Here is a 14,775-nt window from a genome sequence, read left to right as displayed (position 1 = left end):
ATACATATTTGATGACTGCAAAGGAAAACCAACTTTACTTACCAGACATAAGGAAACGTCAAGAATACAATAACATAGTAGAAGCTCTATAGGTACAAAATTATACCCTGTATGCCTGCATGTATCATTATGATACGCATAAATTATTATATGTAAGTATAGTATAATTTATCTATTGTAAAAAGGCGGCTACTTTCAACCGTTATCTTAATTTAGAGGTGATTGGTGTCGAGCCGTCCGCACTGTTTGGACAACATTACGCTGTCTCTGTAGTCTCTCCATCAAAATGAAGGCCAAACTATAAATAAAGGAAAGCAGAATTATGACATCCGCCAACAGTATGTAAAATGTGAGTTTACTTTCTTCAGATAGATAGAATATTCTTTATTTGTACACACACACATAAAAGAAACTTATATAACTTAAATACTATAAACTATGTACAAAAATGGCGGTCTTATCGCTTAAAGCGATTTTTTCAAGACAACCTTAGATAATAAACTTTGACTGCTGATGTACTGTAAAACCAGCTATGTAGAGCAATAGTAACTAACATAACAGAGAGTGCACTGCTACACCCACTTTTCAATGCATTTCGGTTCCAATCACCCTATAACATTATTGTTTCCAAAAGCATGTCTGTATACCACTTTTGCAAAAGCATGTCTATTATACATTATACATCAATGTAGAGAAAATAGTTTATATTGTTAACGATGTATATTTTCATCTACAATGTTATCAGAAATGGCAATAATTAATTCAACCATGACTCTATTGTTAGGTAGGATTGATAACAGTCAATTGTTTTAGGTCCTGAACTTCAATAACAGTATTTTCTTTAGAATAAAATACTGGTATATTTATTATGTAACCCCCTTATTCATAAAAAAGTTACTGGACGGATTAACTATTGAACTGTTTTGTCACTCTCTGTCAAAGAACAAATTGTTCTCTGTTAGAGAGGGACAGAACAGTTCAATAGTTAATCCGTCCAGTAACTTTTTTATGAATAAGGGGGTAAGTCCGTAGTTGCACTAACTATACATGGTTTTGCATAAGTGGTAAGTAACTCGAAAGAGGGTAACTCTGGAAGTCATCCTAAAACACTTTTATTCCACGACTCTCGTTTTTTCAAGATACTTGCACCGAATTACTCGTAAACAGAAAAGGTTAGCTTAAATGAGGCCGCGCCTTTAACTGCACTTTTCGTTTTTCTTCATGTCATAAAGGCTGAACCGATAGGCTGATACCCTAGATTAACACATAGGGTACTTTTTATCGCGGTATTCGCGGGAAAACTTTTCAAGGCAAAGCGAAGCTCGCGGGAATAGCTAGTTCTAAAATAAAGGCTTAAAAAGGGGGTGTCGACATTTTGCTGCTCGTGAGTGTTTTATGTCAAGGAATTCTACTAGTTTTTCTGTACCTCCTGTAGGTTGGCTGGTAGAAAATGCTTTTAGCATTAAGTCCACCTTTTGCACACTTATATTTCATATTTGTGCAATAAAGTATCAAATAAATAAATAAATAAATTCTTTCCCACATCTTGACTTACTTAGTAAGTATCCTATGTCCCCTAGATGGGGCAGAGGGCGTCCACCAGTAACTCTCCATTGCAACCTGTCTTCTATCCCACATCAGTGTAGTTTAAGATTACTTATATTCGTACGAGGAGTCGTTCTGTGTAGCATATACCTAGATAATCCAAATTGGTGGTTAATTGTCATTTTATAACCTAACTAGTAGCCATTTAATAGCTGTGCGGATGGTTCATCGACATGGGATTACTGCGATACCATCGACTAATTACAGTTTCCGTCTTTTATTTTCGTCTCGGACACGAACCGGCGATTTTTTGTCCATTGTTGTCGAACAAAAAACGCGTCAAATCTGCAACGCAACGTATATTCTAGATTAACGAAAATAACTTTGGCACGGGAAACCCTAAGTCATAATAATTAATTGTGTATGTAAGGTTGTAATGTTTACAAGTTTCAAATAATTATTGTATTGCTCATAATGTGAGGTGCATACTACCTACTTCGTAGTGCCTCTAAAAAAAGGAAATAAGTATTGAAATGGTTTTTGATTAAATGTTTTCCCTGCTCTTCTAACTTTTTTACTACCTGGTCTGCTCTTTTGCTGATTAATGATATCATTTAATTAAAAATATAATTAGTGAATAACATAACAAGACTAAATGTTTTGATTATCCTGGAATGCCAAAGTATAACAAAACGATACGAATGTGCACCTGTATATAAATTACGGGAACACCCAAATATTCCGAAAAACTTTTTTCCGAATTTGATAACCCCGAATATGTAATTTACGAAATATTGCAATACCGATTTTTTTAAATACCGAATTATAATAATCACGAAAATTATAATTTCGAATATTATAATCACGAATATTGTTATTACGATTGTTAAATATACGAATGTTAAAAAATACGATTACTTTAATATACGAAAAATAAAATACCGATTTATTATAATCACGAAAAAGTCAAATCCCGATCGGAAATATGATAATTCGTGATTTTGACAAAAAAACATAAACGTCTTTAAAACTTTAGAACCAAAACCAAAAGATAGGTGCGACGACGAGCAAAGCGAGGAGGAGCGTGTTAGGTGCACATAGATATCGAAAAACAAAGCGGAGCGTTTCAAATATAGAGCAAAACAATTGCTAGGATTTTTATGGTGTTTAAACTTAAAAACCTTAGGACCTAAACCTAAAGATAGGTGCGACGACGAGCAAAGCGAGGAGGAGCGTGTTAGGTGCACATAGATATCGAAAAACAAAGCGGAGCGCAGCGAAGCGGAGCGGAGCGTTTCAAATATAGAGCAAAACAATTGCTAGGATTTTTATGGTGTTTAAACTTAAAAACCTTAGGACCTAAACCTAAAGATAGGTGCGACGACGAGCAAAGCGAGGAGGAGCGTGTTAGGTGCAAATAGATATCGAAAAACAAAGCGGAGCGCAGCGAAGCGGAGCGGAGCGTTCCAAATTTAGAGCAAAACAATTGCTAGGATTTTTATGGTGTTTAAACTTAAAAACCTTAGGACCTAAACCTAAAGATAGGTGCGACGACGAGCAAAGCGAGGAGGAGCGTGTTAGGTGCACATAGATATCGAAAAACAAAGCGGAGCGCAGCGAAGCGGAGCGGAGCGTTTCACATAATATAGCTTAAAAAATATTGTTTTTATACGCATTATGCTGCATTATTCATATAACCATTTCTTGTTAACTAAGAAACAATCGGGAATTTGTATTTTCGGAATATTAAAACGTCGGGATTCGTAATTTTAACAATTCGATATAATAAAAAATCGTACTTTTGAAACATCGAAATAATAATATTCGGAAAATTGACGTTCGTCATTTTAATAAATGTGTTGTTTGAAATTTCGTTTATAAACTATTCGTGATTTTCGTTATTCGGAAACTTAAAATTCGGGATTGTAAATTATTCGGAACTATGAAATTCGAAATTTTAAAAATCGTTATTTTCATATTCGTAAAAAAGTAATTCGGAATTATGTAGTGTACCCATAAATTACACATATGTAATGCAGAGAGAAATGTCTAGAACGTAGCGTAGATGTAGCGGTCTTGTACGAAGCCTGTGCTTGTGCCTTGAGCGAACCTATTCCAGACGGTGAGCTAAGCGTCACCGCCACCACCCGTCTAGTATAAACGATTGCTCTATAAATTTTGCCACTTAGTTAGGTATATTTACTGTCGCTCCCGAGTCCGACCCACAGACGAAAAATCCGCCGGAAAACGTGTCATTCCAATTGCGACCGTCGCGGGCTACACACGTGTGCAGATGCATGTAAAAAAATATACAAACAAAATTTTCAAGTGTTAATAGAATCGGTGATATAAATATTATCGTGCGAAAAACTGCGCGTGAGTTCGTAGCAGGTTTCCCTCGTAGCAGTGTGCGGCCGCGGCGGACGACGCGTGCGCGTTTTAGTGCATTCGAATTTCGACTTTTTAGTTAAGTAATTAACGAACTTTCTGCGATAAAAAGCCATGGCCACCAAGAATGTTAACAGTAAGTATATATATAATATTTTATTTATTGAAACATTTTTTTGCATGCATTTCTTCTGATTATGTGAAATAGTTTTCATGTGTATGTTATTTCCTTTAGTAGGTCATCTTATAATTTTAATGCACTTCGACAAAATTTGTATTAGGTACCTACTTACCTTGATAATAGGAATCAGGAGATAAATAGGCTAAACTGCACTCATCATTGGTTACGGCAAAGTCACTACTGGCTATGCCTAGTGCCTTTCCTTTTCTCACAAAATTTAGGCCACTTTACCCCGCGTTGTATTTTACAAATTTAATTTTTATATATTTTCCTGTCGGTTTGATTTCGATGAAAGTACAAGCCAATTTTTTCAATGAACATAAAATGCCATAAACATGATTAGTGTATAATGTTAGTCTTTTTTATCGCCCAGGCTACTTATTTTAGTACAGACCACACCTACCTATCTACACTCACGGGCAAAGAAAAGGTTCCACTCAGAAAAGCACTAAATTTCTTCTAAACGGAAAAGGCTACCTTAATGCCGTCTTCATCAACATTGAAGTACATTTAACAGAGCATTAGGATATTACCAACTAAAATCGGTAATATTTTGTTCCAATTTAAAATTAAATCTTTGAAAAAATTGGGATCGTTTGATGTCGGACTTTTGTGACTGGAACTTTTTCATTGCCCGGCAGTGTAGTAGGTAATACAACAGTAGAGAACTAGAGAATATAAGCTGGTAGTATACATTTCAGGGATGATCACTATGGGGATGGTAAATTTATGTGGTTTGCAAATCATAAAAGTATGAGCAAGCGCTTCTAGTACAATTGGGCAGTTCTTCTTTTTAACCTACATAACTTAGTCTCCATCAGTTGTGAAGAAAAAATCATGAGTTTTACAAATATTTATTTATTTATTTATATTTCAGCGTGCATTGTACTAAAAACACAACGACTGTGCACGTTTACAAAAATATTTTTTTTTATTTTTGTATTTAAAATTACGTTACAGAGTGGTAAAACCGCGTGACAGAGGAGTATTTCATACGAATCTTGGCTGTCTCCCGCCACTTCACCCTGCGCATATTCGATAATGTTACAAAAAATATATATGACAACATAAAATATAAAAATTTATTTAAACTCCAGAAAATATTACCTATTTAGTAAAACAAAATATATATTTTTAAATGATTTCTGAAATATTTAAAAAAATTGTTGAAAATTTGTCTCTTACTACCTAATGTTTTAGTAGTAACATTCTGTCACGTAGGTTGCCATTTAAAATATTTGTTTGAGCCACTCGTCCTTATTGCCATCGATCTGAGTTTAAGGTCTCCTTTTCCCCTTGGTAAGATTTCCCCTTTGAGATCCAGACACCGCGTATCGGCCACCCGCAAAGTGTGACAGGAGGTGCGTGTGTTTATTCGGCGACAGCTTCGTCACGTAGGTAATTGTTAAAATAAAATACAATGAAATTATTATTTTGCTATTTACTCATTGGTAATAACAATTACTTTGAAATCAACATGTGAATATTACACTTTATGTTACTGTTTAAATGCTAATCGACTTTGCAACACATTTTACCCCTCTGTCACACGACAAATCTGTCACATTCTTACCAAACACTCCAACCTGAGAATATTCATCAAAGAAAAATTGAAGAGAAACTACACGTTTTGGTTAAAGTACGAAGCGAAAGGAACGTCCAATACACTTGCGCTTCATTAATAAAAAGTTTCGTTAGTGAAAAAGGTGATTTCGTGCTATTGTTCTCAAGAACAGACGATGAATGTGGTAGACTGTTTAATATGGTGGAGAATGATTTATCGGATGTTTGATGATAACATTAAAGTCCTTCCAGCTTCTAAGGTAATTAAAAAAGGAAAGAGTATTTTTTTCAAGTTCTAAGAGCCACTGCTGTATTTTCGAAATATGGCTGATTAAAACTTTAACAAATTACGTAATTTTCATTATGTTACTTAAATTTTAGGTTGCCGAAAATATTAATTGTGCAGATAAACATTATTTTATGTAGTTGGAACAAATTTGTCCTTTAAGTTCCTGAAATACGGATATTTCACTCTCCAGAGGTTCTCAAGTGTGATTTCATTAGTTATACTAATAATAAAGATATCTCCAGTAAATTTTTTGACTAACTTGAAACCATAATGATTTATATGTAAGTTACTAAATTATTATTTTTAAATAAAACTGTTTTATTCCAAAACGCTACCGCATATTTAATAGAATAACAACTATGTCACATCGTTTACCACTCTGTAACGATTGGTGTCTCCTGGTAGTCAACTTATTTTTGGTCGTTTATATGTTATGTTATAAATAGTGCAACTTTGGAAAAATCATATTAAATTTAGTCATTGATGTTAACGTCTATGCTGTTAATTTTTTACTGTAATTAGTAGCGAAAAAATATTTATAGCAAAAACAAGCTTCATTTTAGCTGAAATTGTGACAGGGTGGTAATAACTACTTAATAATTTTTTTGTTATTACTAAAAATCCATTCTTTCATATGTTTTCTAAAACGGTATTTTGTTTATTAACGTATCAAAAAAGTTTCATTTTAATCGACGAAGACTATTTCGTTAAAATAAAATAAAAGATTCTGTGACGAAGGTGTAATTTTCTTTGCCTTATCCACGTATTATGTTCTGAAAATCTTGAAAAAATACTTAAACTTCGCGGCCAACCACCTTTTTCGATAGAATAGAAATGTAGCTATCATAAAAATTATAAGAGTTCACCAAAAAGCTAAAGTTATTTTTTTCAAATTCGGGATAATTTTTTATCCATTATGTAGGTTAAAAAGAAGAACTGCCCAATTCGAATACTAGTTACGTATCAGTATCCGTTGTACCTAACAATTCCTGAACTTATCTTAATTTTATGCCGGTAATAAATGATGAGAAAAACAACATAGCTACGGAACAACTTTATTCAATACTCACTCTTATATTTAAAAAGGTATTGGCTGAAATAAATGGCACATGTATAAATAACTATACATTCTTCTCATTATACACTGAAAATGCATTGCCGATAAGACACGTACAGGACATTATACCTATGGATATAAAATGGGCCACAATAACCGAAGTAAATACCTATTGATTTCCTCTCTGAAAGAAACATAAAATTAACTTTATCACAATATTTATGTGAACGTTTTATTTTATGACCATTGTAGGTACTCACTCATATATAAGTGAGTGAGTTATAATAATATGTATATATGCATAATATATATAAATATATACATGTATGTGTAGTGTAGGTACATATCTAGTGAGTACTATTCTATTTTAAAAATATTTAGTCATATCTGTGATAGAACTTGTAGTGACAGAATTTCAGTTAAGTACCGTTATAATGTAAATAACTGAACATTAAAAAATATAATACAAATTACCTACTGATATGCCGCAGACATCCAATAAGTCTTACCTAATAAATGACTAACTTAATTGGTAAATAATTTAATTCACACTTATTCTAAGTCTGTATTGTACCTACGTAGAAAGCCATAAAAGGGGTGTTATCAAGTAAATGTGTTGTCGCAGGAAACACGCTCGTTTGTCGCACACACCCCGATACCCGCTTTTATTACCATCGGCAAACAAGTTCTCTTTTATACACTTTGATGTCACGAAGTTGTCTGTCTGAAATAATGTGACCCAAGTTTACACACCTCTGAATAACCAAGTTACTTCGAAGTCTTCGGACAAATATGGAAAAAAGGCAAAAAAGTGTGAATCGATTTTGATTAAACAAAGTTAAGAACCCTCTTACAACAAGGGTGCTTGTTGTTCAGATGATGGTTAATAAAATATAATGATAAGGGTACAGTTAATAAATCATATCGGTTACGCCCCTTAAAACAGTTTGATCCAGAGTCGCAAATGAACGATATTTGAGCTGAAGACCTAATTTAATCTACACTCGCGAGAGTCGAGAGCAATGTAATGTTTCACTCACAAAATTAAGACAACAAAGGGCCCCAATTAAAAAAAAAGGTCGTGGTGATATTCTGATGCGCTGTTAAATGTACCTGCTACAACATAATAATATCTCTGACGACGCGACGTCATTAAGCTAGCCTTTTTCGTTTAGGAGTAATTTGGTGTATGTCACTCGTACTTTTTCATTGTCGCGTATGTAGATAAAACTGCGGCTGTGTATCTATCGATTAAATATTCTTCAGCTATTTCCATGATAAATTTATGGTCAAGAAACATACTCTCGTAACCATATTGCAAATACTTTTCCAAGTCAAATAACTTAATTTGCAATAACCATGAAACCTGAACTGTCACGCTTTTAGACTATTTGGACTGCTAATTATGTTATAAGTATCGTCCGACCATAACGATTCTAACACTATAATTATGAAATATGCATAGAAAAATTATGTACATAATATATTATGTCGTGTGTCCAACACGTCTTACCTTGTAAGAATTTGAAAAGATAGGTGCTATGAAAAAAATATGGCCAAGTAAACACCTAGGTTTCAAATCTGAATGGGAATAAGGTTACTTATCCTGAAAATCAAGTCAACATAGTAAACATTCACATGACCAATAATATAGTTTGGTACAATTATTATTATTTACTTCTTCCTTGTACTTACGAGTATTATCTTTCAGTATGAACTTTGGCTAATGCTATCTTAAATTGGACTGATCGTTTGATAAGCTCGTGCCGTTTTCAGTAGCAAATTTGAAACGCCAACTTTATTGTTATTATCATTTTTATACTGTATGAAAAAATTTATTTACTATCAGTATTTAGTACCTACTAATCAGTAAAAAATACATTATTTATGCATAAATTGGTAGGTATATTATATATCTAATGTACATGTATTATGTACGGTGCATCGGAGTAGGTAGGTAGGTACATAAGTAGTTACACCGAATATTTTTGGGTAAGATCCCCAGTTTAGACAGATATTTGTTTTAATTAGCATATTATATGGTTCTCGGTACATTTGCATCTAACCTATAGTTAACATGCATTATGACTAACATTCTGGGTGCAGCAATTCACTTTTACCCAACCCACAAGGGTTTTCATTAATTAATGAAGCTGGAGTAGTATTTTAACCCGACCATACCATACCACCATATTTGTTTATGTAAAATAATTATATAATAGTTCAGTAATGAAATTCAGCGATCTACCTTACTACCCTAGGGATTTAATCAACGCTAGATAGGTAGGTTTGGACTTTAGGACATAATTATATTGTGTCATTTTGTAATTTGTTTCTCCTCAAAACGTTGATATTAATCTGTTAGCTGCCTCAGCGAGAGGCAAGAACATTGAAAAGACACAGACACAGGCTAAAGTGTATGTATATCTGGATGTTTGCAACTACGTCTTAGGAGAGCAATGTTTGTCTTGGACTAATCTTCTACATACACGACATTATCGCAGGCGCCGCGAGTGCAAACAAATTACACGATAAAATTTAATAGTTTTTTATATTCTGATCAATTAGCAACTGATAACTATAATAATACCTAGTAGCAAATGACGCCACACTGTTGTTTGGTCACGACAGTAAAACACAAAATGCACATATTAAATTAGATATAAACAGACACACACATTTGGAAGTCAAAAACTACAAACATTTAGTGCTTTCAGTTCGTATTTTTGTATATCCGCTCGCTAAATAAATTGTTATCAATGCATTTATCAAGTGTTACATATGTAAGGAGCACTCGTGTTATCTCACTTATCATATCTGCTAATTGATCACTTTATTTAATTTATTTTTTGCACAACCATGAGATCTCTCATGGAGTCGATGTCATGGTTGAAAAATTGGCCACACGTATTTGGCGCAGCGTTGTTATAATACCTTATTTTTATACGGGTAGCAATAAAACGAGTGACTGTAAATTACAGTTCTAAGTGTCAAAATTATTGAATTTGGGTTATAGAATTACTAAGTGAGCGACTGACTGCGAGTGACGAGAAATCAACAGAACAGCAACTTACAAACATTAATTTGAGTTACTTAAAATACAAAATGAGCAGCTTCATAATGTTTGAGCGACCTAATATTTGTTTGAGTGTCAACGTTACGTCCTGCATTTTTTCAATATTTGGCAAATGTATTTTTTATACTGAGCAGCATTTTATTTTAAATGAAGTGTTTCGAGTACAAAAACCATTTTGAAAAATACTCTAATGAGCAGAGTATAATGAGCTCACATTTAAAAAAATAAAAATAATATGAAATAACTATTTGAAGAAACACTATTGTATTAGTTTAGAAATTTTATTATTGGAATATAAGGGTAATTAAATAAAACAATGTACTCCGTAAAAGTTAAGTAATATGCATGCATTTATTTCAATCAAATGAACAAAAAATAAAATAAGACGCTTCAGTCAACTAAAAAAAACTTCTTATTAATACTAAGAAACGTTGATAGGTATGAGGAGCCCTACTACGACTCACCTGACTGCAACGATTCGTCGCCCCGCCCGCGCCCCCATTCGAATTCACGCGCATTTAAAAATCTGTAGTTTTCATTAAAAAAGCGTATCTAAATAAAAAACATAAGCCCTCAAATAGAATATCAGTAACCAATAATCATTAATAGCAGTATACAAAACTTTGCTCAAAGTGAACTTTTTAGTAGTTCGCTAAGTATAACCTCACTTAGAAAAATCGAATCTTTATCTTAATATTGAAGTTGCTCTCTCTGTATTTCCAGTCGCTCACTTAGTAATTTAGTCGCTCGGATAAAATTTTAATATCTGAAATGGATTTATCACAATCCACTTTTTGTAAGCTCGTTCTGGATTTTATTATAAATCAATATTCGTCGTCAGTTTAGTTAATTTTTCGCTTACTCAAATTCATACCGCTCAAGTTATTAAAACAGTATGTCATCATCAGTCGCAAAGTTTTTTTTTGTTCGCTCGTTTTATAATTCCCCTTTTTATACCTCCCTTCCTCCGACTAGGAAAGGTAGGCTATACCGTGCAGGTACTTTTCCTTGACAAATAAATAGAGTTGTGGTTGGCGCAGCATCGCTCCGATAACCTATCAAACAAGAGCTTCATTATTAAAAGTATTATATCCTTTTGGTCACACCCTGTAATTTTATTTTATTAAACATTCTGTATCTAAATGGACTCAATTTCATCAATCAACGGGCTGGCTGTTGTACCAATCTATAAATAATATCTCTCATGAAATATGTCGAATATTCATTGATATTAGTACGCGGGTTAATTGACTGACATGGTATAAAGATTGGTCGAAATGATTGATGCATTTAATTTATTGTCTGACGTACGTGAATTCCTAATGTTTTGTCTGATAAATACTTTCTGTATTATATGTTTATTATTTAACTGATAAATATAACCGGTAAATATTATATGCTCCCGTGACATAAACGACTTGATTTACTCGTCAAACTGAACAAGTTTCCTTAAGAAACATAACCTCGAAATTAAGTTTTTTATCGAAATAAACAAAAATTTTATACAAATAAATATAATAAATAAATATAAATATATGGGGACATCTCACACACGGCCATCCGACCCCATGCTAGGCAGAACCTGTGTTATGGGTGTTGGACAGCTGATATATCTACACAAATACATAGATAGACAGATACTAAATATAAATATCAACACCCAAGACCCAAGTACAAATATCTGTCTTTAAACAAATATCTGTCCCAGCCGGGAATCGAACCCGGGACCTTCGGCTCAGTAGTCAGGGTCACTAACCACTACGCCATTCGGACGTCTAAAATTTTTAGTTAATCCAGTTATGCAGGGCTCCAGTATTGATGATGCCTATACTTGCAGATGTAGAGTCGGGGGCTCCGGCGGCACAGGCGGAGGCCGAGGCCCCAGCCCTGGGCCCGAAGGCGCCCAAAAAGGGTAAGACAAGCACGGCATGGGATCGCATGTGCACTTAGATTTAAAAATATATATATTTGTCTATGGGTCGCACGTGCACGTTTGTAGCTTGTCAACTGTCTTTTTTTCTTTTTCGTAGTTTGTCTGGCTGGCCAGTATTTTTTATTTACCAAACCATAAGGAACATCATGGAATGGTAGTGGTATTGTATTTTGGTCTATGCACAATTTGTTTTATGCATCACTGTGTTCCATCCTTGATTTTCTATATAATATAACCTGTTATTAGTAATCTTACGGAATTCTGACAGTTATCAATTTTAGACAAATCAGAGATCACAAACCTTTTTGGGCTGGGCACTTTTTCAATACGAGTCTGGACATCTGAGACTATAATATATTTTTTTTAGTCCCTGTATCCATTTTATTAAGTGCGGCGCTCCAAATTAAAAGGGGATTTACCTACGGTGAGAAATAATTACCGTACCTACCTAAATATATTACAAACAGTGAAAAATACAATTAAAGATAATCTCAATTATCTTATATAATTATCGCTGTCGTAGAAAATATATCTAAAAACAACTAGTAATTATTTTTGAAACGGTAGCCGCGCCGATGTCAGGGCGATGTTGCGTTCGTATTTGAATAGAGGTAAAAAAAAGAGATGTCGCTCTATAAAATTGTATTGTGTGCACTGACTGGCTTGCGTGTCGTCACAGCAAACTGTGAGTCTAAAATGTGCGGTGGTGGTACCAAATTAGCGATACAGGTAAAATTGTGTCAGCGACTCATCGCTGGGAGTAAGACAGCAGAACACGTTTACCCCATCGGTCATCGGTTCTTCGACAGATGTGACCAGCCCATTGCCACTTAAGCTTACTAACTCGGTGAGCTATGTCGGTGACTTTAGTTCTCTGTCAGATTACTTCGTTCCGGATGCGATCTTTCAAGCATAGTAAGTGTCCACGTTTTAGCCCCATAGGTCATAACCGGTAGGACACACTGATCAAAGACTTTCGTCTTGAGACTTTGTGGTATGGGCGACGAGAAGACTTGACGAAGTTTGCCAAATGCTGCCCAGCCCAATTGTATTCTTCTATTGACCTCTGATTGGAAGTTGTTTCTACCCAGCTGCAGAGTCTGTCCAATCCAGTGGCGTGCTTTGGGAGGGAATACGTCCAGCAGTGAACTGCTATAGGTATGACGATGGATGGATGATGATGGATTTGTTTATTAAAATCTCTACCTAATCATCACTATTATCATCATCATCAGTATCTTCATCACAGATGTTTTCCTTCTCCGTAAGAGCGATGGTATACATTGTACTTAAATTCAAAGAACTCATTGTTACCTACATGTCAGCGCCGAGATTCGAACCCGCATCTCTTGCTTGAGAAGCGGGCGCTTACCCGACTGAGCCAGTTGGACTCACGCATTGAGTGTTCCGTACAAGTATACTTAATTACCTGAGGTAGTTTTCCTTTTAATTTCATCATAATTATGTACATCTATACGAAATATCAGCTTGATATCTTTACCCGTTTCCGAGAAAACAGGTCGTGACAACAAAGTGTGATCTTATAAGGGTTCCTTTTTTTCCTTTTGAGGTACGGAACCCTCAAAAAGAATAGTGACAATCGGATCAATCGTTTCGGAGATATGCGTGGACAAACATACATACCAACAAGCATATAAACGTACATAGGTACATAAACATTTATAAAATTTTGAATATTTGTTTATTAGCCCTAATACTCGTATATTGTCATATGTCAATATGGTGCAGTTCCAATAATCTTACATACATACCGAACATATTATATGTACTTACCGAATAGACAATCTTTTTTTGAAATTGATTAAAAAGGTTTATTATCCCTGAATTTAGTAGGAAGTGATGCCATGCTAAAGAATAAAATAAAGCAATTAAAATTAATTCGATACATGGGTCGTGAGTCGTGATCCTACTTCATATTATAAATGCGAAAGTTTGTAAGTGTATATGTGTATGTATGTATGTATGTATGTGTGTATGTTTGTTATTTCTTCACGTCAAAACGGCTGAACCGATTTTAATGAAATTTGGAATGAAGTTAGCTAACACCCTGGATTAACACATATGTTACTTTTTATCGCGGAATTCCCACGGGAAAACTTATTAAGGCGAAGCGAAGCTCGCGGGAACAGCTATTATATTGAAATATTTGTTATTTTTGTATTAGTTTACTTGAGCAAGTAAATATTTAGATTTATCTTTTTGTATAAAAATATTAAGAAAAAATTATTGCCCAGAAATGGATCGCAATTTTTCATTTTTTCGGTAAAGAACTTTTTTAGTAGCATCACTTATAAAATGTCAGAATTCTTTCCAATTAAAAATCAGAGAGTAGATGACTAATTTTACTATGCACGGAGAAAATATGTAGTAGGTACCTAAGTACTGTTTGTGTTTATGTTTTAGTGTGTATGTAGAGCTTTTAGTGATTGTCTTTGGTGAAATGTTTGTTCTATTCAATATTTAAATGTTTGATCACTTTATTTTTCAGAATGTTTTTCTTGTTATCTATAAGATTTTCACATACTGAGCCACAACTTAAATAAATAAATAATAAATAATAATAAATATGTGGGGACACCTCACACACGGCCATCCGACCCCAAGCTAGGCAGAGCCTGTGTTATGGGTATCGGACAGCTGATATATTTACACAAATACATAGATAAATACATATTAAATATAAATACCAACACCCAAGACCCGAGTACAAATATCTGTCTTT

General features: G+C 34.1%; 1 protein-coding gene across 2 annotated transcripts in view; it reads left to right on the top strand.

Annotated features, from left to right (window-relative positions):
- The first annotated feature begins 3,756 nt into the window (after positions 1-3,756).
- The window catches only part of LOC105386557 (aquaporin AQPAn.G), a 50,160-nt gene continuing 39,141 nt past the window's right edge, over positions 3,757-14,775 (top strand). Inside the window, exons 1-2 of one of the 2 annotated variants that reach the window (XM_038108069.2) lie at positions 3,757-4,069; positions 11,937-12,011. In XM_038108069.2, coding sequence (XP_037963997.1) covers positions 4,048-4,069; positions 11,937-12,011 — 97 coding nt within the window. In that variant the 5' untranslated portion in view covers positions 3,757-4,047. The remainder of the gene's footprint in view (positions 4,070-11,936; positions 12,012-14,775) is intronic. The other variant, XM_038108071.2, reaches the window with a different exon arrangement.

The sequence above is a fragment of the Plutella xylostella genome, chromosome 15 (genome assembly GCF_932276165.1).
Source record: "Plutella xylostella chromosome 15, ilPluXylo3.1, whole genome shotgun sequence".
Classification (NCBI taxonomy): domain Eukaryota; kingdom Metazoa; phylum Arthropoda; class Insecta; order Lepidoptera; family Plutellidae; genus Plutella; species Plutella xylostella.
The sequence above is the reverse complement of the archived record's forward strand: the minus strand, read 5'-3'. Positions and strand labels throughout refer to the sequence as shown.